The sequence below is a fragment of the Amblyraja radiata genome, chromosome 30 (assembly GCF_010909765.2).
Source record: "Amblyraja radiata isolate CabotCenter1 chromosome 30, sAmbRad1.1.pri, whole genome shotgun sequence".
Taxonomy (NCBI): Eukaryota; Metazoa; Chordata; class Chondrichthyes; order Rajiformes; family Rajidae; genus Amblyraja; species Amblyraja radiata.
Genome location: NC_045985.1, coordinates 5,605,157 through 5,633,099, shown reverse-complemented (window position 1 = coordinate 5,633,099; position 27,943 = coordinate 5,605,157). Strand labels below are relative to the sequence as shown.

Below are 27,943 nucleotides of genomic sequence, written 5' to 3'. Positions count from 1 at the left end.
CCAAAAAACACCACATAGAAGAAGTAGAAGCAGTAGGACCCCTCTGTACCGCGAGTGTCTACAGCGCACGCTGCCGTCTCCAGCTCATTTGCTGTAGGTTTTCAGGGTGAACGTGTTCTATGTGACCGTGTCCTGACCTCAAATACCTATGGAGGGTTTAGTGAGATGTTAAACAGACCGGTATATAAATGTAAACGCAAGGAAATGTTATGGGACAGTTTAGAGCAGGACAGAAAAAAGAAACTAACTGGGGTGTAAAACGATGGTTAAATATAAACTTAGAGTGAAGTCAAGTCGGATTTATTGTCATCTGTACAAGTACTGCGATGAACAACTGCGATGAAAACCACATCGCCGTTTCAGCAGCATCACACACACACATACTCAGTGCTTCACACAATATTAATTAAACGCAAATTACAACCACATTACACATAAATCCTGCAAGTTAGTAAAAACAAAATTAAAAACTGCTCCAAAGACAAGGCATTAATACAAAACACAATTTAATATAAACACATCCATGGCCAGTGCAGGCGGTAGTGCAACTCGTGTGCGTTGGACATGCCGCACCAGGCCATGATGCGAACAGTCAGGATACATTCTACAGCGCTGATGTGGAGGTTTCTTCAAGTATCAGGTTGTATCCCGGAATATCCACAATGCGGCGACACAATCCGTATGGAACAAAGAACAGTCCGCATAGGAGCAGCCCTTCGGCCCACAGTGTCTGTGCTGAATATGATGCCAAGACCAACTCTTACCTGCTTGAACATAATCTATATCCTTCAATTACCTGCATACTCACGTGCCAATCCAAACATCTCTTCACCGCCTGTGTCGTATCAGCCTCCACCACCATCCCTGGCAGCGCGTTCCAGAAACTCACCATCATTGGGGTAGAAAACCTGCCTCACACATCCCCTTTAAACTTTGCCCCTCTCACCCTATCGCTATGCTCTCTACTATTAAATATTCCCCTGTCAGTAAAAGGTTCTGATTGTGTAACCTGCCCACCCCTCTCATAATTCGATAGACTTCCATCAAGTCTCCCCTCAACCTCCGGCGGTCCGTAGAAAACTTTCCATAGTCGGTCTGACCTCTCCATTCTCTTAATGAAATCCTAATTCTGGTAAACCTCCTCTGCATCGTTGCCTAGTACTTCATATCCACTTTCACATCCAGTGACTCTATCACCATCGACATTCCGGGTGCTCCGATATAGGTGCGGGTGATGAGGGGAGGGGGGGGATGGGTGATGTGGGAGTAGGTGCAGGGTAAGAGTGAGACGATAAGGAACAGGGGAATTAGGGCGGCGGTGGGCAGAATTGGTATTCAATGAGAGACGGCTGCGAGTTGAGACACACGGGACTGCAGATGCAAACTGCTGGACGAACGTAGCGGGTCAGGGGCCTATCTGTGGCACCAACAGGTGCGGTGGCGAGGCAGAGATGACGTTACTGAACGAGGAATCCAGACGCACATCCAGAGACGCAAATTCAAGTGTCTCCATTGCACCTTAAATGAATGATTGAAATTAAATCCTTTCTATCATGGAAATGCCTTAATTAATAATTAATAAATGGTGGTAGTTGCAGCTTTTATAAAGACCAGCGGTATAATTGCTGCCTTGCGGTGCTTATAGCGCCAGAGAGTCGGGTGCTGTCTGTACGGTGTTCGTTTAGTTCAGTTTGGAGATACAGCCCGGAAACAGGCCCTTCGGCCCAGCAGGACCAGCGATCCCCGCACATTAATACTATCCTACACCCACTAGGGACAATTTTTGCATTTACCAAAACTAATTAACCTGTACGTCTTTGGAGTGTGGGAGGAAACCGAAGATCTCGGCGAAAACCCACGCACGTTACGGGGAGAACGTACAAACCCCGTACAGACAGCACCCAAGCTAGAATGTAGGCGGAGACAGTAAGTCTAGTGGGAGAAGGGGAATGGGATGGAGAGATAAAGCAAGGGCTATCAGAAGTTAGAGAATTCAATGTTCATACCGCTGGGGTATAATCTACCCAAGCGAAACCTTGCTTTCTCTCTCCATCCCCTTCCTCTTCCCAGTTCTCCCACCAGTCTTACTGTCTCCGACTACATTCTATCTTTGTCCCGCCCCCTCCTCTGACATCAGTCTGAAGAAGGGTCTCAACGCGAAACATCGCCCATTCCTTCTCTCCAGAGATGCTGCCTCACCCGCTGAGTTACTCCAGCATTTAGCGTCTACCTTCGATTTAAACCAGCATCTGCAGTTCTTTCTTACACATTTGTACTTTAGCCCTGTTCCCTCCGTGGATTATAGTCAAGGCTCATATTTTATCTTTCACAATTGCTGCTACTCTACGTAACCTTGCAACACTATGGTTTCGTTGGGTCAACATTCTACTTAATGCATGGGTGAAAAGACTTAAAGGGAAGAGAAGAATCGGAATTGGATTTAGCAAATGACCATATCGACAAATGGACAAATATCGTTATCTTGTTCAGTAATATTTACAATTACACCAAAAAAAACCTTCTCCGAAAAAGGGCTCCCTTTCCCTGTAAATTGACACAAAATACTAAAATAACTCAATGGGTTTAGCAACATCTCTGGAGAACATGTTTAAGAAGGAACTGCAGATGCTGGAAAATCGAAGATAGACAAAAATACTGGAGAAACTCAGCGGGTGAGGCAGCATCTATGGAGCGAAGGAACAGGTGAAGTTTCGGGTCGAGACCCTTCTTCAGACTGATGTGAGGGTGGGGGGTGCGGGAAGAAGAAAGGAAGAGGCGGAGACAGTGGGCTGAGGGAGAGGTGAGAAGGGGAGGAGAAAGCAGGGACTACCTGAAATTGGAGAAGTCAATGTTCATACCGCTGGGGTGTAAACTACCCAATCGAAATATGAGGTGCTGCTCCTCTAATTTACGGTGGGCCTCACTCTGACCATGGAGGAGGCCCAGGACAGAAAGGTCGGATTGGGAATGGGAGGGGGAGTTGAAGTGCTGAGCCACCGGGAGATCAGGTTGGTTATTGCGAACCGAGCGGGGGTGTTGGGTGAAGCGATCGCCAAGCCTGCGCTTGGTCTCACTGATGTAGAGCAGCTGACACCTAGTGCAGGGGATGCAATAGATGAGGTTGGAGGAGGTGCAGGTAAACATCTGCCACACATGGAATGACTGCTTGGGTCCTTGGATGGAGTCAAAGGGGGAGGTAAAGCGACAAGTGTAGCATTTCCTGCCATTGGTAAAGCGACAAATGCTACAACTGTCGCTTTACCTCCCCCCTCGAGTCCATTCAAGGACCCAAGCAGTATTTTCAGGTGGGGCAGAGGTTCACCTGCACCTCCTCCACCCTCCATGGTCAGAGCCCACCGTAAATTGGAGGAGCAGCACCTCATATTCCGCTTGGGCAGTTTGCACCCCAGCGGTATAAACATTGACCTCCAATTTTAGGTAGTCGCTGCTTTCTCCTCCCCATCCCAGCTCTCCCTCTGCCCACTGTCTCCGCCTCCTCCTTTCTTCTTCCCGCACCCCCTTTGTATCTGGCAAGTGGGTAGCGGGAGGGAGGGGGACGTTGGAGCCGTGGCTGTAAGCAGAGCTGCATTTCCCCCCAGGTCCGCATTCAGACTGTCTGTCTCCATGTAAGTAGACGTCATGTCACCCCCAGGTCCACATTCAGGGCGACCACTCGCAAGGAATTGAAGGCAGCGATTATATTTGTCCACCCCCTTTCGAGTACCGTACAAACCATCCCCCTCTGGAAATTCATTATTTTCGCTTTAAAGTAGAGATCCCGAAAAGGAAAATTATATATATACATATATATATACATAAATACATACACACATACATACATATACATGTACATATATACATACATACATATACACATATACAGTAAGTAAGTAAGTAAGTTTTATTTATATAGCATGTTTTAAGTCAACACATTGACACCAAAGTGCTTTACATAAATTAAATAATAAGTTTCCATACAAACCATAGAAAAAGTTTTTAAAAAATGAATAAAATGGGCACATTATAGAGTTCAACACAAACGTCCCCCCACAGCAGAATCAAAACTTTCCACTGTGGGGAACGCCTACACATATACATAACATATATATACATACATAAATTAAAAAATCAAAAGCTAATTTCAACATAATACACATTAGACTCGTTGGAAAAGGGATAGGAAGAAGCCTATGCTTGTCAAGTCCTACCCCCATTCTTCACCATTAACAAATGCAAAATTCAATAAAATAAACTAAACAGACAATTCAAATAAAACTACTCCAATCAAGCTATTAAGAAAAAAAGAACAAAATAAGAAAAGAACCAAAAGAACAAGCACCATTAACATCTGTGAGATTTACATTCTCCTTCCTCATTACTGTACTTTTCAAAGATATATCTTTTGTACATTTTTTTAAATTGCATTATATTCATACTTTGTTTAATCGTTTCGTCAAGACCATTCCACAAAACCACCCCACAAATGGAAGTACACATACTTTTTAAATTGGTCCGAGCATAATGCTTTCAAGTTTAGTTTCCCTCTAAAGTTATAACCCCCTCTCTGTCTTTGAACAGTTTTTGTATGTTTACAGGTAGCAGTTTATTTTTTGCTTTATAAATTATTTGTGCAGTCTAAAATTCTACCAGATCCTTAATCTTTAAGGTGTGTAATTTTAAATACAGTATATTGGTGTGTTCATGATATCCTACATTGTTTACTATACGAATAGCTCTTTTTTGTAGTGTGCTTAGTGTTCACAATCGCTGTGTGGAAGGAAATCAAAAGCTCTTTATGGCTTTCTTCGTTTTTTGTTTGTCAATTCCTTTCATTCCAGCAATGCCTTCTTTGGGTGGGGTGGTGGTGATGGGGAGGTGGGGGGGGGGGGGGGGGGGGGGGGTGAAGAGCTGGGGGTGAGAAAAGACCAGGAGACCAGGATCAATTAAATGACCTGTCTGGCAGGTCCCATTGTTGCCACCAATCCTAAAGAAATGAAAACAGCGATTCTCCTTGCGTCCCCCGCGTTCCAGATAGACGGTGACTCAGCACGTCTGCAACTTCTTCCCTTTCTCCCTTCTCCTCTATGTCTACAAAACCCTCAATCGGCTTGCCCCCACCTACATTAAACATCTGCTCACCCACCACACCACCTCCAGGTCCCTCAGATCGGCCGACTTAAGGTTACTGAACATCCCGCAGTCCAGGCATAAGCTCAGGGGCGACCGCGCCTTTGCGGTTGCAGCTCCTAGACTGTGGAACAGTATCCCTCTTCCAATTAGAGCTGCCCCCTCCATCAACTCCTTTAAATCCAGACTAAAAACGTATCTGTACTCCCGAGCCTTTCGTGACGTCCTCTGAGCGAGGACTACATGTATGTATTTATGTAGTTTGTTTGTTTATACTATTCTTATAACGAATGTAAAGCACTTTGGCCAACGAGAGTTGTTTTTTAAATTTGCTATATAAATAAATGTGACTTGACTTGACTTGACTTTCGAGTGACCTCCTCTAAACCCTCGAGTTTTGTATCTGGCAAATGGGTTGTGGGGGACAGTAAGCAAGAGCTGCATTTTCCACCCAGATCCGCCTTCAGACTGTCTGTCTCCATGCAAGTGGAGATCATGTCACCCCCAGGTCCGCATACAGTGCCACCACTCGCAAGGAATTGAAGGCAGCGATTATATTTGTCCACCCCCTTTCGAGTACCGTACAAACCAAAGATGATAGAGCATCCCCTCTCTCCCCGTCTCCACCCTAACCCTCTTGCGAATTTCACCATTTGTATTTCTTGGATATCACCGCGTCCCCAGTAGACTATGGGCTCCACCTATCCTGAATCATCGACGCATGCTCTGCTTGTTCTGCACCTTCCCATACCTCTAGTTTCCCCTTCCCCGACTCTCAGCCGGATGAAGTGTCCCGACCTGAAATGTCACCTATTCCATTTCACCAGAGACGCTGCCTGAACCGCTGAGTTACTCCAGCATTTTGTGTCTATCTTCGGTGTAAACCAACATCTGCAGTTCCTTCTTACACATTTTATTTGCAGTTCTTAGTTTCTACTAATAATATGCACAGGCAGTTCGATTTGTTGCAAATACCTATGAGAGAGAAGCGAGTGTTACCAAACTTATGAATTCACTGGTCGGGGTGGAACCCTCTCGAAGACAAAAGTAAAGCTCACCATTTGACCCGTTTTTACAAAATGTTAAATGGTCAGCTCGATATACCAAACCTACACCAGACCTATTAGGAGCAGATGAGGGCATTCGATCCAATTTGAGAAACCAGCTACTAATACAGATGTGTACAGCAATCCATTCTCCCGCCCCCCCCCCCCCAACACCCTAGTTACCTAACCCGACTCAACTAAATTTAAGGTAGCTCTTCTTTTCCAAGAATCTTTATTTGCTTAAAGGGCCTGTCCCACTTTGCGATTTATTTCGGCGACTGCTAACGTAAGCGACTGATGCCCGTAGTCGCCGTGAAGTCCACCTTCCGCCACCTCCAGTTTAACTTCCATTTGGAATATTTTGGAGGACCAAGAACCAAGAACCAAGTTCCTTGTTTTAACAGGATGAGACCTGTTGCACAGTCTGTGACCTTGCGTTACTGGTGGCGTTAAGGGCCTTGGTTCTGTGGGTCATGTTGGGGTGCCGAGGCACGGAGCGGGCAGGAGCGATGGATTGGATTCGCCGCGACATCCTCCTCTCTCCAATGAGAGTTCTGCAACACCCTCTCTCGCTGCGCCCCCTCTGTGATTCCTCCCGCTTTTGCGAATCTTTCATTCATTTGCTCTATGTACCGCCTATATCTCCATAAAAACAACAGAACCATCATCCTCGACCTCGAGGGATAGCCACGACGAGGATATCTCTCGTTTCCCGTTCCACTGACTCTCAGTATTCCTTCTCTCCAGAGATGTTGCCTGAGTTAACCAGCTGAGTTACTCCAGCATTTTGTATCCAACTTCGGTGAATGAAACGTCGGCGGTGGAGCAGCGCCACACAGAGGCGATGCTCAGTAACTGCAGGTACACAAAATTGCTGGGGAAACTCAGCGGGTGCAGCAGCATCTATGGAGCGAAGGAAATAGGCGACGTTTCGGGCCGAAACCCTTCTTCAGACTGATGGGGGGTGGGGAAAGAAAGAAGGAAAAAGGGAGGAGGAGGAGGAGCCCGAGGGCGGGCGGATGGGAGGGTGGGAGGAGACAGCTAGAGGGTGAAGGAAGGGGAGGAGACAGCACAGGCTAGCCAAATTGGGAGAATTCAATGTTGATGCCATAAGGACGCAAGGACCCCAGACGGAATATGAGGTGCTGTTCCTCCAATTTCCGCTGTTGCTCACTCTGGCAATGGAGGAGACCCAGGACAGAGAGGTCGGATTGGGAATGGGAGGGGGAGTTGAAGTGCTGAGCCACCGGGAGGTCAGGTAGGTTATTGCGGACTGAGCGGAGGTGTTCGGCGAAACGGTCGCCCAACCTACGCTTGGTCTCACCGATGTAAATCAGCTGACATCTAGAGCAGCGGATGCAGTAGATGAGGTTGGAGGAGATACAGGTGAACCTTTGTCGCACCTGGAACGACTGCTTGGGACCTTGAATGGAGTCGAGGGGGGAGGTGAAGGGACAGGCGTTGCATTTCTTGCGGTTGCAACGGAAAGTGCCCGGGGAGGGGGTGGTGCGGGAGGGAAGGGAAGAGTTGACAAGGGAGTTGCGGAGGGAGCGGTCTTTGCGGAAGGCAGACATGGGGGGAGAAGGGAAGATGTGGCGAGTGGTGGGGTCACGTTGGAGGTGGCGGAAATGGCGGAGGATTATGTGTTGTATTTGCCGGCTGGTGGGGTGAAAGGTGAGGACCAGAGGGACTCTGCCCTTGTTGCGTGTGCGGGGATGGGGAGAGAGAGCAGTGTTACGGGGGTTAGGGGGTTTTGTGTTACGGGGGTTTTGAACACTCAGTAACTGCAAGTCGGCAGCAATTCGGCAATGTGGCTGCTTCCTTTTAAGGAAGAAATGCAAATGAAGCGAGCAGCGAGGAAAAGCGGTCAAATCTGATAAAGATCAGGTGTGAAACGAGAAATGAAAGGCGACAATATGTCATTTTTCCTGTTCTCGGCAATCAAGTGCAGTATAAGATGTTGCAAATTTGGCTCGTACTGCCTTGGAAGAGTACTGGTAGAGGTTGGCTGGGAGAGAGCGACAATATTTCTGCATACTTACGTGGCAGGGGAGACACCATGATAACTAAGGTGGTTTTTCAGGACGCGGTTATCCCATTGCGCTTAGGGCAAAGATCCTATAGTTACTCTCACGCAAACGTGTAGTACGCTCATGGGCGGATTGATGTGTCATTCTATGACTCATTTTAGCAACCTGGTCGTCATCTGCTTCCGGCCAAAGATCTAATTTTTGCTTTCGCAACTTTGAATTTGACCATGCCGTCCACATCTACGAGTGTTGCCTACTGCTCGGCGCTAAATTGTTTCAATCGCCAATGTAAGCGACCCGACTTATCTTTCTTCAGAGGTACACAAAATTGCTGGGGAAACTCAGCGGGTGCAGCAGCATCTATGGAGCAGCATATATCTTTCTTCAGGTTCCCCGTTAAAGAGGAAAGGTAAGAGAACTTTTATTACTTATGTTGCATATAGAAAATCTTATTTTGCCTGTACAATCTCACTGTAGTTAGACCATAGAGCTCAGATAGTCGAGTCTTCATGGCAGCAAACTTGTAAAAATCTTTCTACCTCTCTGTTATTTAATGCAGAATAAGCACTCTGTTGTACAATGAGAATTTTATTCGGTCTGCACAAACTTTCAATATAGTTCAGACCTTAAAGCTGGGTGCTCCCCTTTGTCCCAGATGCAGTCGAGGCCTCATGGCAGCAAACTTGTAAAAATCTTTCAACCTCTCTGTTATTTAATGCAGAATAAGCACTCTGTTGTACAATGAGAATTTTATTGAATAAGAAAAAGAGAACATTTTTTACCGGTTCTGAAGCTGAGAAGAAGGAGGTAAACAGAGAGGTCAAGCGGGCCATAAAAATTGCCAAGCTGAAATACAAGAATAAAGTGGAGCAGACCCTTGGAAAAGGGAACCTCCGTGCGGCTTGGCAGGGCCTCAAGAACATGGCAGCAGTGAACTCTGTCTCTACCAGCCGCTAGCCCATTCAGGTAGCAGGAAGCAGCTTCACTTCACTCCCGAATGATCTCAACTCCTTCTACACCAGGTTTGAAAAGGACAATAGCACCCAGCTAGAATCAATCGTCTCCACACTCAGACCTGATGACTCCGGCCTCAACATCAACACATCAGAGGTGGTGAGAGCCCTCAAAAGGACTAAAAAGAACACAGCTCCAGGGCCAGACAACATCTGTGGGCGGACCCTATGGCACTGTGCTGAGCAACTGGGAGGTGTGTTCCAGCATCTGTTCCAGGGCTCTTTGACCAGCAGCACAGTCCCCGCGATATGGAAAAACTCAACAGTGATTCCCATCCCAAAGAAGGGCACCACCAAGGTCCTGAATGACCTTAGACCGGTGGCTCTCACCTCCCTGATCATGAAGGCCATGGAGAGGATCATCAAGGAGCACATCACCAAGGCAACTGGCTCGATGATGGACCCATTGCAGTTTGCTTACCAGGCTGGCAGGGGTGTCGATGACACAAAAATATTCATCTTAAACACCATCCATAAGCATCTGGAAATCCCCAAGGCCACAGCCAGACTTCTGTTTGTAGACTTCTCATCAGCATTCAACACCATGCAGCCACATATTTTGGCTGAGAAGCTCATCACCCGCTTCCACCTCAACCACCAACTCACTGTGGATTATAGACTTCCTCACCTTGTCCGACATCCTCTTCACCTTCACTGGCTCTCCACAAGGCTGTGTCCTCTCCCCACTTCTCTTCATTCTCTACACTGATGACTGCAGATCCACCCAGCCAAACTGCCACTTTGTAAAATTTGCTGATGACACAGTCCTCCTGTCTGTGCTTCCCAGCCATACACAACATCACAGCTCAGCCCTGCAGGACGTTATAGTATGGTGTGAAAAGTCTTGTCTTGAGCTAAATATAAGCAAAACCAAGGACATGATTGTGACCTTTTCCCGCCAACAGAGACAGATGGCTGAGGCAGCCACCACTATCATCCAGCAGGAGCCAGTGGAGATAGTGGAGGTATACAAATACCTGGGAGCAGCCTTCGACAACCTGCTAAGGTTTTCCTCTAACACAGAGGAAATCCTTAAAAAGTGCCATCAGAGACAGTGCCTACTCAGGAAGCCGACATAGGTAAAAAAAAGAGAAGAGGTCCTGAAAGAAGAATTTAGGGAGTTAGGTAGAGAGTTAAGGAGAAGGACTGGAAAGGTAACAATCTCAGGATTACTGCCTGTGCCACGCGACAGTGAGAGTAGGAATGGAACGAGGTGGAGGATAAATGCGTGGATGAGAGACTGGTGCAGTGGGTATGGATTCAAGTTTCTGGATCATTGGGACCTCTTGGGGAAGGTGCGACCTGTACAGAAAGGACGGGTTGCACTTGAACTCAAGGGGGACCAATATCCTGGCGGGGAGATTTGCAAAGGCTACTGGGGAGACTTTAAACTAGTATGGTTGGGGGGAGGGACTCAAATTGGGAAAGCTAGCAGTCAGTGTGTGAAGCAGGGGGCAGAGAATGGTAGCACTCTGACCCAAAATGTAGGGGAGAGAGAAGAAAAAGAAAATAATCAGAATAAGAGAGGGTGGGTTTCTTAAATGTATATATTTTAATGCTAGGAGCATTGTAAGAAAAGTGGATGAACTTAGAGCCTGGATTGACACCTGGAAGTATGATGTTGTGGCGATCAGTGAAACATGGTTGCAGGAGGGCTGTGATTGGAAACTAAATATTCCAGGATTTCATTGCTTCAGGTGTGATAGAATTGGAGGGACAAGAGGTGGAGGTGTTGCATTGCTTATCAGGGAAGATATTACAGCAGTGCTTTGGCAGGATAGATTAGAGGGCTCATCTAGGGAGGCTATTTGGGTGGAACTGAGAAATGGGAAAGGGGTAGCAACACTTATAGGGGTGTATTATAGACCGCCAAATGGGGAGCGAGAATTGGAAGAGCAAATATGTAAGGAGATTGCAGATATTAGTAGTAAGCACAAGGTAGTGATTGTGGGAGATTTCAATTTTCCACACAGACTGGGAAACACATTCTGTAAATGGGCTGGATGGGTTGGAGTTTGTAAAATGTGTGCAGGATAGTTTTTTGCAACAATACATAGAAGTACCTACTAGAGAAGGGGCGGTACTGGACCTCCTGTTAGGAAATGAGATGGGTCAGGTGGCAGAGGTATGCGTTGGGGAACAGTTCGGGTCCAGTGATCACAATACCATTAGTTTCAATATAATTATGGAGAGGGACAAAACTGGACCTAGGGTTGAGATTTTTGATTGGAGAAAGGCTAACTTTGAGGAGATGCGAAAGGATTTAAAAGGAGTAAATTGGGACAGTTTGTTTTATGGGAAAGATGTGGAAGAGAAATGGAGTACATTTAAAGGTGAAATTTTAAGAGTACAGAATCTTTATGTCCCTGTTCGGTTGAAAGGAAATCGTAAAAATTGTAAAGAGCCATGGTTTTCAAGGGAAATTGGACACTTGGTTCGGAAAAAGAGGGAGATCTACAATAGTTATAGGCAGCATGGAGTAAATGAGGTGCTTGAGGAGTATAAAGAATGTAAAAAGAATCTTAAGAAAGAAATTAGAAAAGCTAAAAGAAGATATGAGGTTGCTTTGGCAAGTAAGGTAAAAGTAAATCCGAAGGGTTTCTACCGCTATATTAATAGCAAAAGGATAACGAGGGATAAAATTGGTCCATTAGAGAGTCAGAGTGGCCAACTATCTGCAGAGCCAAAAGAGATGGGGGAGATATTGAACAGTTTCTTTTCTTCGGTATTCACCAAGGAGAAGGATATTGAATTATGTGAGGTAAGGGAAACAAGTAGAGTAGCTATGGAAACTATGAGGATCAAAGAAGAGGAAGTACTGACACTTTTGAGAAATATAAAAGTGGATAAGTCTCCAGGTCCGGACAGGATATTCCCTAGGACATTGAGGGAAGTTAGTGTAGAAATAGCAGGGGCTATGGCAGAAATATTTCAAATGTCATTAGAAACGGGAATAGTGCCGGAGGATTGGCGTACTGCGCATGTTGTTCCATTATTTAAGAAGGGGTCTAAGAGTAAACCTAGCAATTATAGACCTGTTAGTTTGACGTCAGTGGTGGGCAAATTAATGGAAAGAATACTTAGAGATAATATATATAAGCATCTGGATAAACAGGGTCTGATTAGGAACAGTCAACATGGATTTGTGCCTGGAAGGTCATGTTTAACTAATCTTGAATTTTTTGAAGATGTTACTCGGGAAATTGATGAGGGTAAAGCAGTGGATGTTGTGTATATGGACTTCAGTAAGGCCTTTGACAAGGTTCCTCATGGAAGGTTGGTTAAGAAGGTTCAATGGTTGGGTATTAATGGTGGAGTAGCAAGATGGATTCAACAGTGGCTGAATGGGAGATGCCAGAGAGTAATGGTGGATGGTTGTTTGTCAGGTTGGAGGCCAGTGACGAGTGGGGTGCCACAGGGATCTGTGTTGGGTCCACTGTTGTTTGTCATGTACATCAATGATCTGGACGATGGTGTGGTAAATTGGATTAGTAAGTATGCAGATGATACTAAGATAGGTGGGGTTGCGGGTAATGAAGTAGAGTTTCAATGTCTACAGAGAGATTTATGCCAGTTGGAAGAGTGGGCTGAAAGATGGTAGATGGAGTTTAATGCTGATAAGTGTGAGGTGCTACATCTTGGCAGGACAAATCAAAATAGGACGTACATGGTAAATGGTAGGGAATTGAAGAATGTAGGTGAACAGAGGGATCTGGGAATAACTGCACAGTTCCCTGAAAGTGGAATCTCATGTAGATAGGGTGGTAAAGAAAGCTTTTGGTGTGCTGGCCTTTATAAATCAGAGCATTGAGTATAGAAGTTGGGATGTAATGTTAAAATTGTACAAGGCATTGGTGAGGCCAATTCTGGAGTATGGTGTACAATTTTGGTCGCCTAATTATAGGAAGGATGTCAACAAAATAGAGAGAGTACAGAGGAGATTTACTAGAATGTTGCCTGGGTTTCAGCAACTAATTTACAGAGAAAGGTTGAACAAGTTAGGGCTTTATTCTTTGGAGCGCAGAAGGTTAAGGGGGGACTTGATAGAGGTTTTTAAAATGATGAGAGGGATAGACAGAGTTGACGTGGAAAAGCTTTTCCCACTGAGAGTAGGGAAGATTCAAACAAGGGGACATGACTTGAGAATTAAGGGACTGAAGTTTAGGGGTAACATGAGGGGGAACTTCTTTACTCAGAGTGGTAGCTGTGTGGAATGAGCTTCCAGTGAAGGTGGTGGAGGCAGGTTCGTTTTTATCATTTAAAAATAAATTGGATAGTTATATGGATGGGAAAGGAATGGAGGGTTATGGTCTGAGCGCAGGTATATGGGACTAGGGGAGATTATGTGTTCGGCACGGACTAGAGGGGTCGAGATGGCCTGTTTCCGTGCTGTAATTGTTATATGGTTATATTATATAAGCTGAAGTCATTTGGGATTAACAAAGACATTCTCACCACATTCTACTACGCATTCATTGAAAATGTAGTAACCTTCTCTTTCATTAGCTGGTTCCACTCCATCACCCTGCAAAACAGAAACCGCCTGTTGAATGTGGTCAAGGTCTGCTCAAAAATCATTGAGCAGCCCGTCCGAACTCTCACTGCCCTATGCGGCCAACAGTCTGTAAAGTTAACACGCAGGATTCTTCACGACCCCTCCCACATCCTGTTTCCTGAGTTTGAGTGGCTCCCCTCAGGACGCAGACTCCGCTGTCCGGGTTGCCGGACACAGAGGAGGAAGGCAACCTTCATCCCCAGGGCTGTCCAGCTTCTTTATGCCGATCACTGACTCAGGAACATATGAAATGAAATAACCTTCTATATGCACTTTTTAATTGAAGCACTAAGGAAGCACTTTAAAACTATTCCTATGTGTTGAATGTTGATGTGCGGTGTGTGTTGTGTGATTGTGCAGTGTGTTTGTGAAATGCGTGTGCTGGTTGATTGTGCAGTATGCGTGCTGCTTATGTTTGTTGATTGTGTCCCTTTTAAAAAAAACTACTGTAATGCGCCCTTTTAAATTGCCCCTCGGGGACGAATAAAGTGCTTTGATTCTTGATTCTTGATTCTACCTCTTAAATCTAGCTAATGAGCTGGCCTCAACTACCTTCTGTTGCAGAGAATTCCACAGATTCACCACTGTGTGTAAAAAAAAATGTTCTCATCTCGGTCCTAAAAGATTCCGCCTTATCCTTAAACTGACCCCTTGTTCTGGACTTCCCCAACATTGGGACTAACCTTCCTGCATCTAGCCTGTCCAACACCGTACGAATTTTCTTCTCAGGAGCATTTCCCCAATAGCACCCCTCAAGAGCTTTTTCTTTCTACCTCTGTTATTTAATGTAGAATAAGAACATATTGACTGCATGATATTTTCTGTAATTTCAGATGTCAACAGTGGGTGCAGAATACCCGCCGACATGATCTCCTACATCGAACTGCGGCGTATTTGTCTTCATAACTGCCGTCTTTGTTCTGAGCATTTCGAACCTAGCCAGTTTAACAACAAGCAGACCAAGAACAGGCTAGTTTGGGATGCAGTTCCAACGCTCTTTGACATCCGTAACCCTCCGAAACAACTGTATACTCAACGCAGGATACTTGAGGGGAATAATGAGAACCTTCCATCTTCACCGAAGCCTTCAAAGCAGCAAAGGGGCAAGTAATTTTTAAATAAACATTTAATTTCCCTCTTTTACAAAATCTATCACAATGTAATATCCTAACTGATACAATTGTCAGTGGCACAATATGAAATGTCATGTATGGCACTAACATTTTCATGTGTGAGATCTTTCAGAACATTCCAGAGCTAACGCCGGAACGCCGCTTGCCAACCGTGTGACTCGGTGGCATGCGAACACCAGCCGTGGTGATAGTGGAGCGGTCAAAGAGGGACCCTGACTGGCACCGGAGCAGCAGACAGCAGCACTTACTATTTTTTTAACATGAATTGGTTATCTCACATTGATTTAAATTGAGAATTACCAGTGGATGCAAATTTATTTACATGTATATGCTAAATCCATTTCATTTGTATACCTCTTTTAAGCCCGTACTAATTTTCTTTTCCCTCGGCAGTGTCACACAACATACAGGCCGACCATTGTTACTGCTTAGCTGCGGACCGAGTTCGTGAGGAAGGACTTCAATTCACACCAGATGCAACTCACAGAGTGTCACACAACATACAGGCCGACCATTCTTACTGCTTAGCTACGGACCAGATTCGTGAGAATGTTATTCAATTTACACCAGTTGTAAATCACAGAAGAGCTCTGAAGAAGGAAAGACAGCGAACTTTCGGCCTCAAGAAAAGGGTGCAACAGATGAAGAAATCAGCAAGAAGGAGAGCTACAGAAAGCTTGAACAGTTTAGATTTTTTACAAGAGCCATTAAAGTCTTTTTTTGAATCACAATTGCGGAATGCGCCAGGGCGTAGAAGCGCAAGAGGAAGACGATGGGATTATGCAGACAAGATACTTGCCTTGTCCCTCTACCACAAGAGTCCCAGCACATATCAGCTGTACCAGAGCATATTTACACTTCCATCAATTTCATCGCTGCGTAGATGGTTGTGTAATGTCAAAGTAAGACCAGGATTTCCCACTAAGATCTTCGAGCTTTGGAAGGACAGGGTAGCAGGCATATCAGAGAGTGATAGAGTCTGTATAGTCTCCTTTGATGAAATGAGTCTACGTACAGGCCTCTCATACAATATTACAGAAGATTCAGTTGAAGGTTTTGAGGACTTTGGATCGCTAGGGAAGACGTCACGGCCTGCCAACCATGCTCTTGTTTTCATGGTTAGAGGCCTGTTTGGGAAATGGAAACAACCTGTGGGTTACTTTCTGACGCGAGACTGCACAAGGGCGGACAAACTGCAAGCATTACTCAATGAATGCTTGCATAAGGTTAAGGCAATTGGACTACAGCCTAAGGCCGTGGTTTGTGACCAAGGCCCAAGCAATGTTCGGTTGTACAACAACTTGGGTGTGACAGAAACACATCCTTTCTTCTTCCACAGGGGAGCCAAGATCTTTTGCCTGCATGACCCGCCACACCTGCTAACAAACACGAGAACAAATTTGGAGAAGTATGTTTTTGAGGTAACAGGAGAGGATGGCCGAAAGAAACAGATCAAGTGGGCACATATTCGCGCATTTTATGAAATGGATTCACAGTTTCCCGTTAGGAAAGGCCATAAACTGACCAGAGCCCACTTTGCTCTGAACAGCTTCTCCAAAATGAGAGTCAACAAAGCAGCGCAAGTGCTCAGTCATTCGGTGTCAGCAGGCATGTTAACCTATACAACTATGGGACGGTTGCCTGGGGGTGCTGCTTCTACTGCGGATTTCATTGCAATGATAGATGGACTGTTTGATGCATTTAACGGCAGGTGTCTCAAGACAATAAAAAAATTGAGGAGGCCCATGTCTGCAAAATCGGCGCATTGGTCATTCTTTGAATCATGCCTGCCTGTACTGCAAAGCTTAAAAGTGCTTGGAGCAAAAAATGTATTGTTTGTCAAAGGATGGCGGCTTGCAATTTCTTGCATTACACAGCTGTGGCAGCACATAAAGGAAAATACAGACGCTTGTTTCATGCTCACATCCAGGGTTAATCAGGATGTCGTTGAGAATTTATTTGCGACCATTCGGCGAAAGGGCGGATTCCGAGAAAACCCATCAGCAAAGGAATTCCGCAGTGCTTTAAGAATGGTCATAGTAGCTGGACTGATAAAGCCATCTCTAAGTGCAAACTGTAAACCTGACGATGCTAAATTTCTCGTATCACTGCAAACACTGACAAAAGACAGAGTCAAGAAACCATCTCCATCTATCTCCCATCATAATAGGGCACAACAGAACACTGTATTTTGCAGCACGTCACTTGATCTCCCGGAAGAGAACACACTGGCTTACATCGCAGGCCACATCTGCCGTAGATTCTTCACCCCACATGAACTGATCTCAAAATGTCACATATGCAGAGAGGTTCTGCTACGACCTGATACAACCTTAGTTGATCTTTCCCTCGTATTCATCCACCATAAGGCATATGACACATCGACATCAGACTTCGGCTCCCTGATGGTGCCTTCAGAACAGTTTCTCGCATTCTGTCAGGTGTGCGAGAAAGTGTTCTGCACAGAATTCGACAATGCTAACATGACCAGGAACAACATCTCCAATCTAATAAATACAGCGATACACAATACTAAGGAATACAAGGACATGAACTTATGCTGCCAGAGAGTCAAGGCGCGAATTGTAGCGATCTTTGTCAGTGTCCGCATACATTATGGACTCAAATTCAAGAATAGAGACCTGCAGGACCTGACCATTAAAAGGAAGTGTAAGAAAGTTCTAAAAGTGACGCATAAGTAAAGTACATGATGTCAAATTATTTATTGATGAAATGTCAGAAATGAAGTGTTGACCATTGATTAGAATTATGAATTATTTAAAATTGAGTGGGTTGGTGCAATATACTACTAATGTGCCGTTATGAGATATTCACATTAAAATCTCACCATGTATGACAGAATGAAAGTTGTTATCCTTGCTTGTTTATGGATCTTGCCTTTGAATTATTAAATTGAGTGGGTTGGTGCAATGTTGGTTCCATGTGGTGCTAATGTGTCGTTATCAGATATTCCGTGTTAAAAAGACAAATAAATCACAATAAAAGCGAAAAGATGCCTATCCAATCCAATCCAATCCAACTTTATTTGTTAAGCACTTTAAGACAACCAATGTTGACCAAAGTGCTGTACAGAAGAAAAAACAAGACATCATAAACAGACAACATAACAGAACATAACATAACAGCTCACATAAGGCGCATAAATCACATATGAAATACAACAATAAATCAAAAGACATAAAACATGAGTAAAAATAATAGCCATGCAATAAGCAATCAAAATAAGAAACCAATCAAGCAAATAAAGTCGACATCTTACTGGGTATCAAAGGCCACAGAGAAGAGATGGGTTTTAAGAAGAGATTTAAAAACAGACAGAGAAGAGGCCTGTTTAATGTTCCTTCCACAGCGTGCGGGGAAGCCTGACCCGGATCAGCACGGCAAAAACACCAGAGTGAAGCTGAGGGGAGGTTTACAATTTTTTACAATGTTTATTATTTAATGTCCCTTGTCTGGTCTGAAATAAAGTTCAACATTGGATATAAAAATCAGAATGAATATAATTTTGTGTGTTACATGATTATATACATCTATATCACATTCACGTATGTGTGTTCCTTCCAGCACAATCTAGTCAGTTGCATGCTCGCTGAATAAAACCATCCTTAAGTTATACATCATTTATAAATCTTGCTTAAACATTTAATTTTGTGAAATTCTACAATTAGATAGCCCCACCATTACAGACCGATCTCATTCCACTCTGGTTATTGGGAAAACCAGACCCCGTTTATTGTGGAGAAACAACTCCATAGAAAAAAGAAAATAAGCACAAAAACTTTAAGTAACATTTCAGGGCTAGAGCAACTGTAATCTTCATATTGCTATTATTTTCCCAAATAGTGCAGATGTGAACAGTGTGATTACATTAATGTGATTAGTGAATGAATTACAGAGTGCAAGTGTAATACAAAATCAACACAGCATATGAGCCATTCAAAAGAACTGATTTTAAAAACATTAAAAAAGAAAATTACCAGAGGCAAAATTTATAAACATTTTTTTCTTTAACAAGAATTAAGAGAATTATGAACTAACATAATTATGAATCTAACCCTATGTCACACACAAAAACTTCCCCGCAACGTTGATTACCCTGCGAGTTTGGTCGGGTCGGCTAGGTTCCGGTTTACACAAAATCTCAAACACAGCCTATGAACCATTTAAAAAGAAATTATTTAAAAAACATTAAAAAAAACACTATTACCAGAGTCAAATTTTATTCTTGACAAGAATTAACAGAGGCGAGAACTAACAGAATTGCACCTAAGATCCTATAACTCTGCTATAAGATTATATTGCGAGTCGGGTCGGGTCGGTAGGATCAGGTTACTAAAATGGGCGGAGAAAAACGCCCAGGATTCCCTCCGTAGCGTACTACACGTCAGCCATTGTAATTCGCAGCAGTAGCCTATCTTGCTCCGCTATAAGATCTTTGCTGACGCCTGCGATGTCCCCAAATGCGGGATACTCGAGCTCATGGAGCTCAAACTGGCATCTTTAAACGTGCGCAGTGTGAAGAGCACTGCACGATGTGTAAATGCCTTACAGTACCTGGCCAAGGTCAAGGCAGATGTGACTTTTCTCCAGGAGTGCGGGTTGCCACACCTCCGCTGCTATCGGAGGTGGTCGCGATGGTGGCCCCACGGACTGTCGGTGTGGTCGGGGGGCAATGACTGTCGTGCTTCCGGCCTGGGGAGCTTGCTGCGGGGAGGGAACTTCGCCATCACTGAGGTCAGGGAGGTGGTTGCGGGGCGTCTCCTCGTGGTGGATGTTAGGTCGATATACCAAACCTACACCAGACCTATTAGGAGCAGACGAGGGCATTCGATCCAATTTGAGATACCAGCTACTAATACAGATGTGTACAGCAATTCATTCCCCCCCCCCCCCCAACACCCTAGTTACCTAACCCGACTCGACTAAATTTAAGGTAGCTCTTCTTTTCCAAGAATCTTTATTTGCTTAAAGGGCCTGTCCCACTTTGCGATTTATTTCGGCGACTGCGAACGTCAACGACTGACTCCCGTAGTCGCCCTGAAGTCCACCTTCCGCCACCTCCATTTTAACTTCCATTTGGAATATTTTGGAGGACCAAGTACCAAGAACCAAGTTCCTTGTTTTAACAGGATGAGACCTGTTGCACAGTCTGTGACCTCGCGTTACTGGTGACGTTAAGGGCCTTGGTTCTGTGGGGTCCTGTTGGGGTGCCGAGGCACGGAGCGGGCAGGAGCGATGGATTGGATTTGCCGCGACATCCTCCTCTCTCCAATGAGAGTTCTGCAACACCCTCTCTCGCTGCGCCCCCTCTGTGCTTCCTCCCGCTTTTGCAAATCTTTCATTCATTTGCTTTATGTACCGCCTATATCTCCATAAAAACAACAGAACCATCATCCTCGACCTCGAGGGATAGCCACGACGAGGATATCTCTCGTTTCCCGTTCCACTGACTCTCAGTACAGGTATTCCTTCTCTCCAGAGATGTTGCCTGAGTTAACCAGCTGGGTTACTCCAGCATTTTGTATCCAACTTCGGTGAATGAAACGTCGGCGGTGGAGCAGCGCCACACAGAGGCGATGCTCAGTAACTGCAATTCGGCAGCAATTCGGCAATGTGGCTGCTTCCTTTTAAGGAAGAAATGCAAATGAAGCCAGCATCGAGGAAAAGCGAGCAAATGTGGTAAAGATCAGGTGTGAAACGTGAAATGAAAGGCGACAATATGTCGTTTTTCCTGTTCTCGGCAAACAAGTGCAGTATAAGATGTTGCAATTTTGGCTCGTACTGACATTGCAGAGTACTGGTAGAGGTTGGTTGTGAGAGAGCGACGATATTCAAGCATACTTACCTGGCAGGGGAGACACCATGATCACCAAAGGTACACAAAATTGCTGGAGGAACTCAGTGGGTGCAGCAGCATCTATGGAGCGAAGGAAATAGGCGACGTTTCGGGCCGAAACCCTTCTTCAGACCATGATCACCAAGGTGGTTTTCCCAGGACGAGGCTATCCCATTGCACTTCGGGTGTGCTGACGCCTGCGATGTCCCCAAATGCGGGATACTCGACTGCAAAATTTGTGGTAGTGGGGGACTGCGTTCGCGCTCTCCCCTGATTTACAAATAAAAAACAGAATTAACATAGACAATAGATGAAGGTGTAGAAGCCATTCGGCCCTTCGAGCCTGCACCGCCATTCGATGTGATCATGGCTGATCATCCGACTCAGTATCCCATTCCCTGCCTTATCTCCATACCCCCTGATCCCTTTAGGCACAAGGGCCACATCTAACTCCCTCTTAAATATAGCCAATGAACTGTGGCCTCAACTACCTTCTGTGGCAGTGAATTCCACAGCTTCACCACTCTCTGTGTGAAAAATGTTTTCCTCATCTCAGTCCTAAAAGATTTCCCCCTTATCCTTACACTGTGACCCCTTGTTCTGGAGTTCCCCAACATCGGGAACAATCTTCCTGAATCTAGCCTGTCCGACCCCTTAAGAATGTTGTAAGTTTCTATAAGATCCCCCCTCAATCTTCTAAATTTTAGCGAGTACAAACCGAGTCTATTCAGCCTCTATTCATATGAATGTCTTGAAATTCCGGGAATCAGTCTGGTGAACCTTCTCTGTACTCCCTCTATGGCAAGAATGTCCTTCCTCAGATTAGGAGACCAAAACTGCACGCAATACTCCAGGTGTGGTCTCACCAAGACCCTGTACAACTGCAGTAGAACCTCTCTGCTCCTATACTCAAATCCTTTTGCTATGAATGCTAACATACCATTCGCCTTCTTCACTGCCTGCTGCACCTGCATGCCTACTTTCAATGACTGGTGTACCATGACATCCAGGTCGCGTTGCATCTCTCCCTTTCCTAATCGGCCACCATTCAGATAACAATCTACTTTCCTGTTTTTGTCACCAAAGTGGATAACCTCACATTTATCCACATTACACTGCATCTGCCATGCATTTGCCCACTCACCCAGCCTATCCAAGTCACCTTGCAGCCTCCTAGCATCCTCCTCACCGCTAACACTGCCCCCCCCCCCCCCCCCCCCCCCCCCCCCAGCTTCGTGTCACCCGCGAGTCTAGTGCTGAACACCCGCGATACTGCAGGAGTTCAGCAGCAATGCGGAAGTGAAACTGCCACGAATCAACATGGCTTCAAAACAACAGCTTGAGAGCTTAAGGGAAGATCTAATTTGTCCCATCTGTTTAGACTTATTCACCGATCCGGTGTCACCAGACTGCGGCCACAACTTCTGCCGCTCCTGTATCACACAGTTATGGGAACATGAAGATAGAAACTCCTGCCCGGAATGCAGAGAGGTGTTTACAGACCGCACCCTCAGGGTTAGTCGGGCCTTGGCGAGTCTGGCTGAGAAAGCTCGAACACTGAACCCGAATCTCAAAGGGAAGGAAAGTAAATTTAACTGCGAGAAACATCAGGAGGAACTGAAACTGTTTTGTGAAACGGACAAGAAACTGATCTGTGTAATTTGTGCAGCTGGGCGGGAACACAAGACTCACAGCTTCATGCCGGTGGATGAAGCTGTTGAAATCTACAAGGTAAAATAAATCGAATTGTGATCACTTCCCTGTTTCATGACATTGTTTGTATCTGATTCTATTATTCTGTTTTTTTTCACAACTCCAATCTAAGGCTGAGATCAAAATTTCCTTGGAATCTCTCACTCAAAATAAATTGGCGTTGGAGCGAATGGAACAGCAACAGAAGCAGAAGATTTGTGGAGTGCTGGTAAGGTATAGGAGCAAAGAGGTCCTTCTGCAGTTGTACAGGGCCCTAGTGGGACCACACCTGGAGTGTTGTGTGCAGTTTTGGTCCCCTAATTTGAGGAAGGACATTCTTGCTATTGAGGGAGTGCAGCGTAGGTTCACGAGGTTAATTCCCGGGATGGCGGGTCTGTCATATGCTGAGAGACTGGAGCGGCTGGGCTTGTACACTCTGGAGTTTAGAAGGATGAGAGGGTATCTTATTGAAACACATAAGATTGTTAGGGGTTTGGACACGCCAGAGGAAGGAAACATGTTCCGATGTTGGGGGAGCCCAGAAGCAGGTGCCACAGTTTAAGAATAAGGGGTAAGTCATTTAGAATGGAGATGAGGAAACACCTTTTCACACAAAGAGTTGTGAATCTGTGGAATTTTCTGCCCCAGATACTTTCAAGAGAGAGCTAGATAGGGCTCATAAAGAGTCAGAGGATATGGGAAGGCAGGGATGGGGTACTGATTGTGGATGATCAGCCATGATCACATTTGATGGTGGTGCAGGATCGAAGGGCCGAATGGCCTACTGTCTCCTCCTTCCAAAGCTGAAATCTTGAGCAGACCTATTATCCATATTGCATTGTAATAATACCTGTCTTTCGTTTGCCAGGATCAGTCACAGTTTCTGCAGTCCCACATCAGGTCCCTGTTTGCTGAACTGCACCAGATTCTCTTCGATAAAGAACAACGCCTACTTAAATATCTCGGCGATGAGAAGGAGATGATTCTAAATACAATGGAGAACAATCTTCAAGAGATTCAAGTGCGTTTGAATCTTCTGCAGCAGGAACTCCCAATTTTACCGAAACAACTGGCTCAAGTGAATGGTGTGACATTACTCCAGGTGAGAGGTCGCATATCACTTTAGTTCAATGATAAAGCACAGTCACAGCCCGTTTACTAAAACGTTCCATGTCCTCTCCACTGAAGGTCCTCTAAGATTTATTAAGGACCATTGTATATTTGTGGCTGTGAGTTTTGGTCTTGTCACAAACAGATATGATTTTCAGATATGCTTCATAAGACATGTCTTGCCAATGTAAGATCCACCATCAAATCATGCATTTCATTCAATACGGTAAATGAGTTCAGTATTTGCAGTATTCCCCTTTACTTGCATCCTTTCAGATATACCACAGTGTTCTTCTACGTTGCTCTTTCTCCCGTGGTTCTACATCTTCACTGAACTTTCTTCTTGCAATCAGTGTGTCCACCGCCCTAATAGTTGGGGATTTTTGGCAGACTGTCAAACGATTTGGAGAGGGCGATCACGGTGGCGCAGCGGTAGAGTTGCTGCCTTTACAGCGAATGCAGCGCCGGAGACCCGGGTTCGATCCCGACTACTGTTGCTGTCTGTACGGAGTTTGTACGTTCTCCCCGTGACCTGCGTGGGTTTTTTCCGAGATCTTCGGTTTCCTCCCACACTCCAAAGACGTACATGTTTGTACGTTAATTAGCTTGGTAAATATGAAAATCGTCTTTAGTCGGTGTAGGATAGTGTGAGCGTGTGTGGTGCTCGCTGGTCGGCGCGGACCAGGTGGGCCGAAGGGCCTGTTTCCGCGCTGTATCTCTAAACAAAACTAATCTAAAAGGTGGGTGGAGGGGGGTTGAGGGGTGGGAGGGGGGTTGAGGGGTGGGAGGGGGGTTGAGGGGTGGGGAGGGACGGGGATGTGGAAGGTTGTCTCAATCAATTGAGATTTTGTGTTGTAATTATTTCAGGAAGAAGCTGGTCGGAAGCGAAGGTAGGATGTATTCTTTATTGAACCCCTGCACGATTTTGTGGAATAATTCACAAAGGTGTTGACGTTAATATTAAAACTAACTATCTAATATTCGCAGGGTTGGATGTGGGGAGCATTCATTGTCGGTAGCAGAAGGAGCTCTGCCGGTTGAAAAATTCGATCACCCGTTTTTGTTGAACGTACCTTTGAGAAAAATGTTTGGCATCATTAAGCGAGGTAACATTGGCACAAATTCATCCATTGCGGTTTATGTATTAGATATCAGTGTGAATTGCAAAAAAGACAAAAATAATGAAGATAAGTGGAATTAGTTTAGATTCGCTTTTTATTTTCACGTGCGCAGTGAAAAGCTTTTTTATTTGTTCGATTAAATAAAATATTTATCCTAGTCCCAAACAAACCTGCATGGAAACATCATTGTCAAACCGTCAGCGGGCGACGTCAGGTCCATGAACACAGGCAGTACAAGAACACAACACAACCTAAACTCACTTCATGAGGGAACCACACATCCTGCACACATTCACATAGAAACAGAGAAACATAGAAAATAGGTGCAGGAGTAGGCCATTAGGCCCTTCGAGCCTGCACCGCCATTCAATATGATCATGGCTGATCATCCAACTTAGTATCCTGTACCTGCCTTCTCTCCACACCCCCTGATCCCTTTAGCCACAAGGGCCACATCTAACTCCCTCTTAAATATAGCCAATGAACTGGCCTCAACTACCTTCTGTGGCAGAGAATTCCAGAGATTCACCACTCTCTGTGTGAAAAATGTTTTCCTCATCTCGGTCCTAAAATATTTCCCCCTTATCCTTAAACTGTGACCCCTTGTTCTGGACTTCCCCAACATCGGGAACAATCTTCCTGCATCTAGCCTGTCCAACCCCTTAAGAATTTTGTAAGTTTCTATAAGATCCCCCTTCAATCTTCTCAATTCTAGCGAGTACAAACCAAGTCTAACCAGTTTTTCTTCATATGAAACACTTCATAAACATTCATAAACATTCGGACACATGAATTCAAATCCCAGGGAAGCAGTGAAGCAACTTCAACACAATCAATTAATTCACTGGGTATCAAAAGTTCATAAGGTCGTAGGGGATAGGAGCAGAATTAGGCCATTCGGCCCATCAGGTCTACTCCACCATGGCTGATCTATCTCTCCCTCATTCTTCTGCCTTTCCCCCATAACCCCTGACATCCGTCCTAATCAAGGATCTCTATCTCTGCCTTAAAAAATGTCCATTGATTTGGCCTCTAGTGCCTTCTGTGGTAAAAATGTCCACAGATTTAACACCCTCTAACTAAAGATATTCCTCCTCATCTACTTCCCAAAGAAATGCCCATTAATTCTGAGGCTTCTGAGACTCTCCCACAAGTGGAAACATCGGTTTTTACACGCTGGAATTCAGAAGATTGAGGGGGGATCTTATAGAAACTTACAAAATTCTTAAAGGGTTGGACAGGCTAGATGCAGGAAGATTATTCCCGATGTTGGGGAAGTCCTGAACTAGGGGTCACAGTTTAAGGATAAGGGGGAAGTCTTTTAGGACCGAGATGAGAAAATCATTTTTTTACACAGAGAGTGGTGAATCTGTGGCTGTGAGTTTTGGTCTTATTAGCCAGTTCATTGGCTATATTTAAGAGGGAGTTAGATGTGGCCCTTGTGGCTAAAGGGATCAGGGGGTATGGAGAGAAGGCAGGGATGGGATACTGAGTTGGATGATCAGCCATGATCATATCGAATGGCGGTGCAGGATCGGAGGGTCGAATGGCCTACTCCTTCACCTATTTTCTATGTTTCTATGTTTCTATGTTTCCAAATCCACTCTATCCACGCCTTTCACTATTCGATAAGTTTCAATGAGGTCCCCCCCCTTATCCCTACAAACTCCAGCGAGTACAGGCCCAGTGCCGTCAAATATACATGCCATTGGGTTGACTGTTATTATCATACGAATGCACTGATGTTACCAGCAATGTAAATCTGTGCCCGACACCCACTCAATGGTACTTTCTATGTCACATGTGCAACGGTACAATGAAATTATTTGTTGCATATTTAGTCTTGCAGCCGCCGCCATGTTTTAGCGCCATTTCCAAAGTCTGGGCCGCCCGCACGCGCTGTTTACTGGAGCAGTTCCCAAATCCAGGCAAATCCCAGGCTCCTGCAGTGCCTTCCTCTGTCACCTTCAACCAGTTTGGCCCGTGAACTGTCATTCCTCGCCTTGCCCGGCCATCATTTGGGTCCCAGGGCGCTTCCTGCAGCCAATCTTGAAGGCATTGGAGGCATTACTCCAGGTCTCAGTTTAAGGGTAAGGGGGAAATCTTTTTGGACCGAGATGAGGAAAACATTTTTCACACACAGAGAGTGGTGAATCTGTGGAATTCTCTCCCACAGAAGGTAGTTGAGGCCAGTTCATTGGCTATATTTAAGAGGGAGTTAGATGTGGCCCTTGTGGCTAACGGGATCAGGGGGTATGGAGAGAAGGCAGGGATGGGATACTGAGTTGGATGATCAGCCATGATCATATTGAATGGCGGTGCAGGCTCGAAGGGCCGAATGGCCTACTCCTGCACCCATTTTCTATGTTTCTATGTTTCTATGTCTCCCTCCTACCGGCCCTTGCTCCTCGCGTCCGACGTCTCCAGCGACTCACCCCACCCCCCCCCCCCCTCCCCCCTCCTCTTTATCCTTTCCTCCCCCTCCCCGGGCCAGCATGGAGCCTCAGGCCTATAGTCTCGTTGCTGGTTGACTCTGATCTGCCCTTTGTGAGCCTCACAGCAATTGTGAAATGGCAACAGGGAGGCAGTGCATTAAGACTTGGTAGGCCATAATTAGTGTGTAGAAAGGAACTGCAGATGCTGGTTTATAGCGAAGGTATACACAAAGTGCTAGAGTAACTCAGCCTGTCTGCCTTGCAAAGTTCCCTCACAGATGTGTTCAAGGAGGATTTGGGGTAAAGCCGCCGCGAGTATATTCTGGAGTTTAGAAGGATGAGAGGGTATCTTATTGAAACATATAAGATTATTAAGGATTTGGAAACGCTAGAGGCAGGAAACATGTTCCCGATGTTGGGGGAGTCCTGAACCAGGGGCCACACAGTTTAAGAATAAGGGGTAAGCCATTTAAAACACTTTTTCACCCATAGAGTTGTGAGTCTGTGGAATTCTCTGACTCAGAGGGCGCGGTGGAGGCTGGTTCTCTGGATACTTTTAAATGAGAGCTAGATAGGGGTCTTGAAGATAGCGGAGTCAGGGGATATGGGGAGAAGGCAGGAACGGGGTACTGATTGTGGATGATCAGCCATGATCACATTGAATGGCGGTGCTGGCTTGAAGGGCCGTATGGACGCCTCCTGCACCTATTGTCTATTGTCTATTGTGATGTCCACCCCACTGTAACCTGGAATCCAGACAAAAAAAGTGTCCCGACCCAAAGTGCCATCTGGCTATCCCCTCCACACGCGCTGCCTGACACTGA

The 27,943-nt window shown here is 45.4% G+C and overlaps 3 protein-coding genes and 1 non-coding gene across 4 annotated transcripts in view; all 4 read left to right on the top strand.

The window, feature by feature from the left end:
• LOC116989924 (nuclear factor 7, brain-like) overlaps positions 1 to 8,495 on the top strand; it is a 16,103-nt gene extending 7,608 nt beyond the window's left edge. The window contains exon 6 of the mRNA XM_033047479.1: positions 8,365 to 8,495. Coding sequence (XP_032903370.1) covers positions 8,365 to 8,495 — 131 coding nt within the window. The remainder of the gene's footprint in view (positions 1 to 8,364) is intronic.
• Positions 8,496 to 20,878: 12,383 nt separating this feature from the next.
• LOC116990240 lies at positions 20,879 to 21,034 on the top strand. Its single transcript, XR_004416490.1, has one exon. It is a non-coding gene; the product is annotated as a U1 spliceosomal RNA (small nuclear RNA).
• A 985-nt stretch (positions 21,035 to 22,019) lies between these two features.
• LOC116989923 (nuclear factor 7, brain-like) lies at positions 22,020 to 23,297 on the top strand. Its single transcript, XM_033047478.1, has 3 exons — positions 22,020 to 22,492; positions 22,587 to 22,768; positions 23,273 to 23,297. Exons 1-3 carry the CDS (start codon positions 22,082 to 22,084, stop codon positions 23,295 to 23,297), a joined length of 618 nt encoding a protein of 205 aa, XP_032903369.1. The 5' UTR covers positions 22,020 to 22,081.
• A 25-nt stretch (positions 23,298 to 23,322) lies between these two features.
• LOC116989792 (E3 ubiquitin-protein ligase TRIM39-like) overlaps positions 23,323 to 27,943 on the top strand; it is a 7,227-nt gene continuing 2,606 nt past the window's right edge. Inside the window, exons 1-3 of the mRNA XM_033047374.1 lie at positions 23,323 to 23,555; positions 24,431 to 24,453; positions 24,551 to 24,669. Of these exons, the coding sequence (XP_032903265.1) occupies positions 23,433 to 23,555; positions 24,431 to 24,453; positions 24,551 to 24,669 (265 nt within the window). The 5' untranslated portion in view covers positions 23,323 to 23,432. The remainder of the gene's footprint in view (positions 23,556 to 24,430; positions 24,454 to 24,550; positions 24,670 to 27,943) is intronic.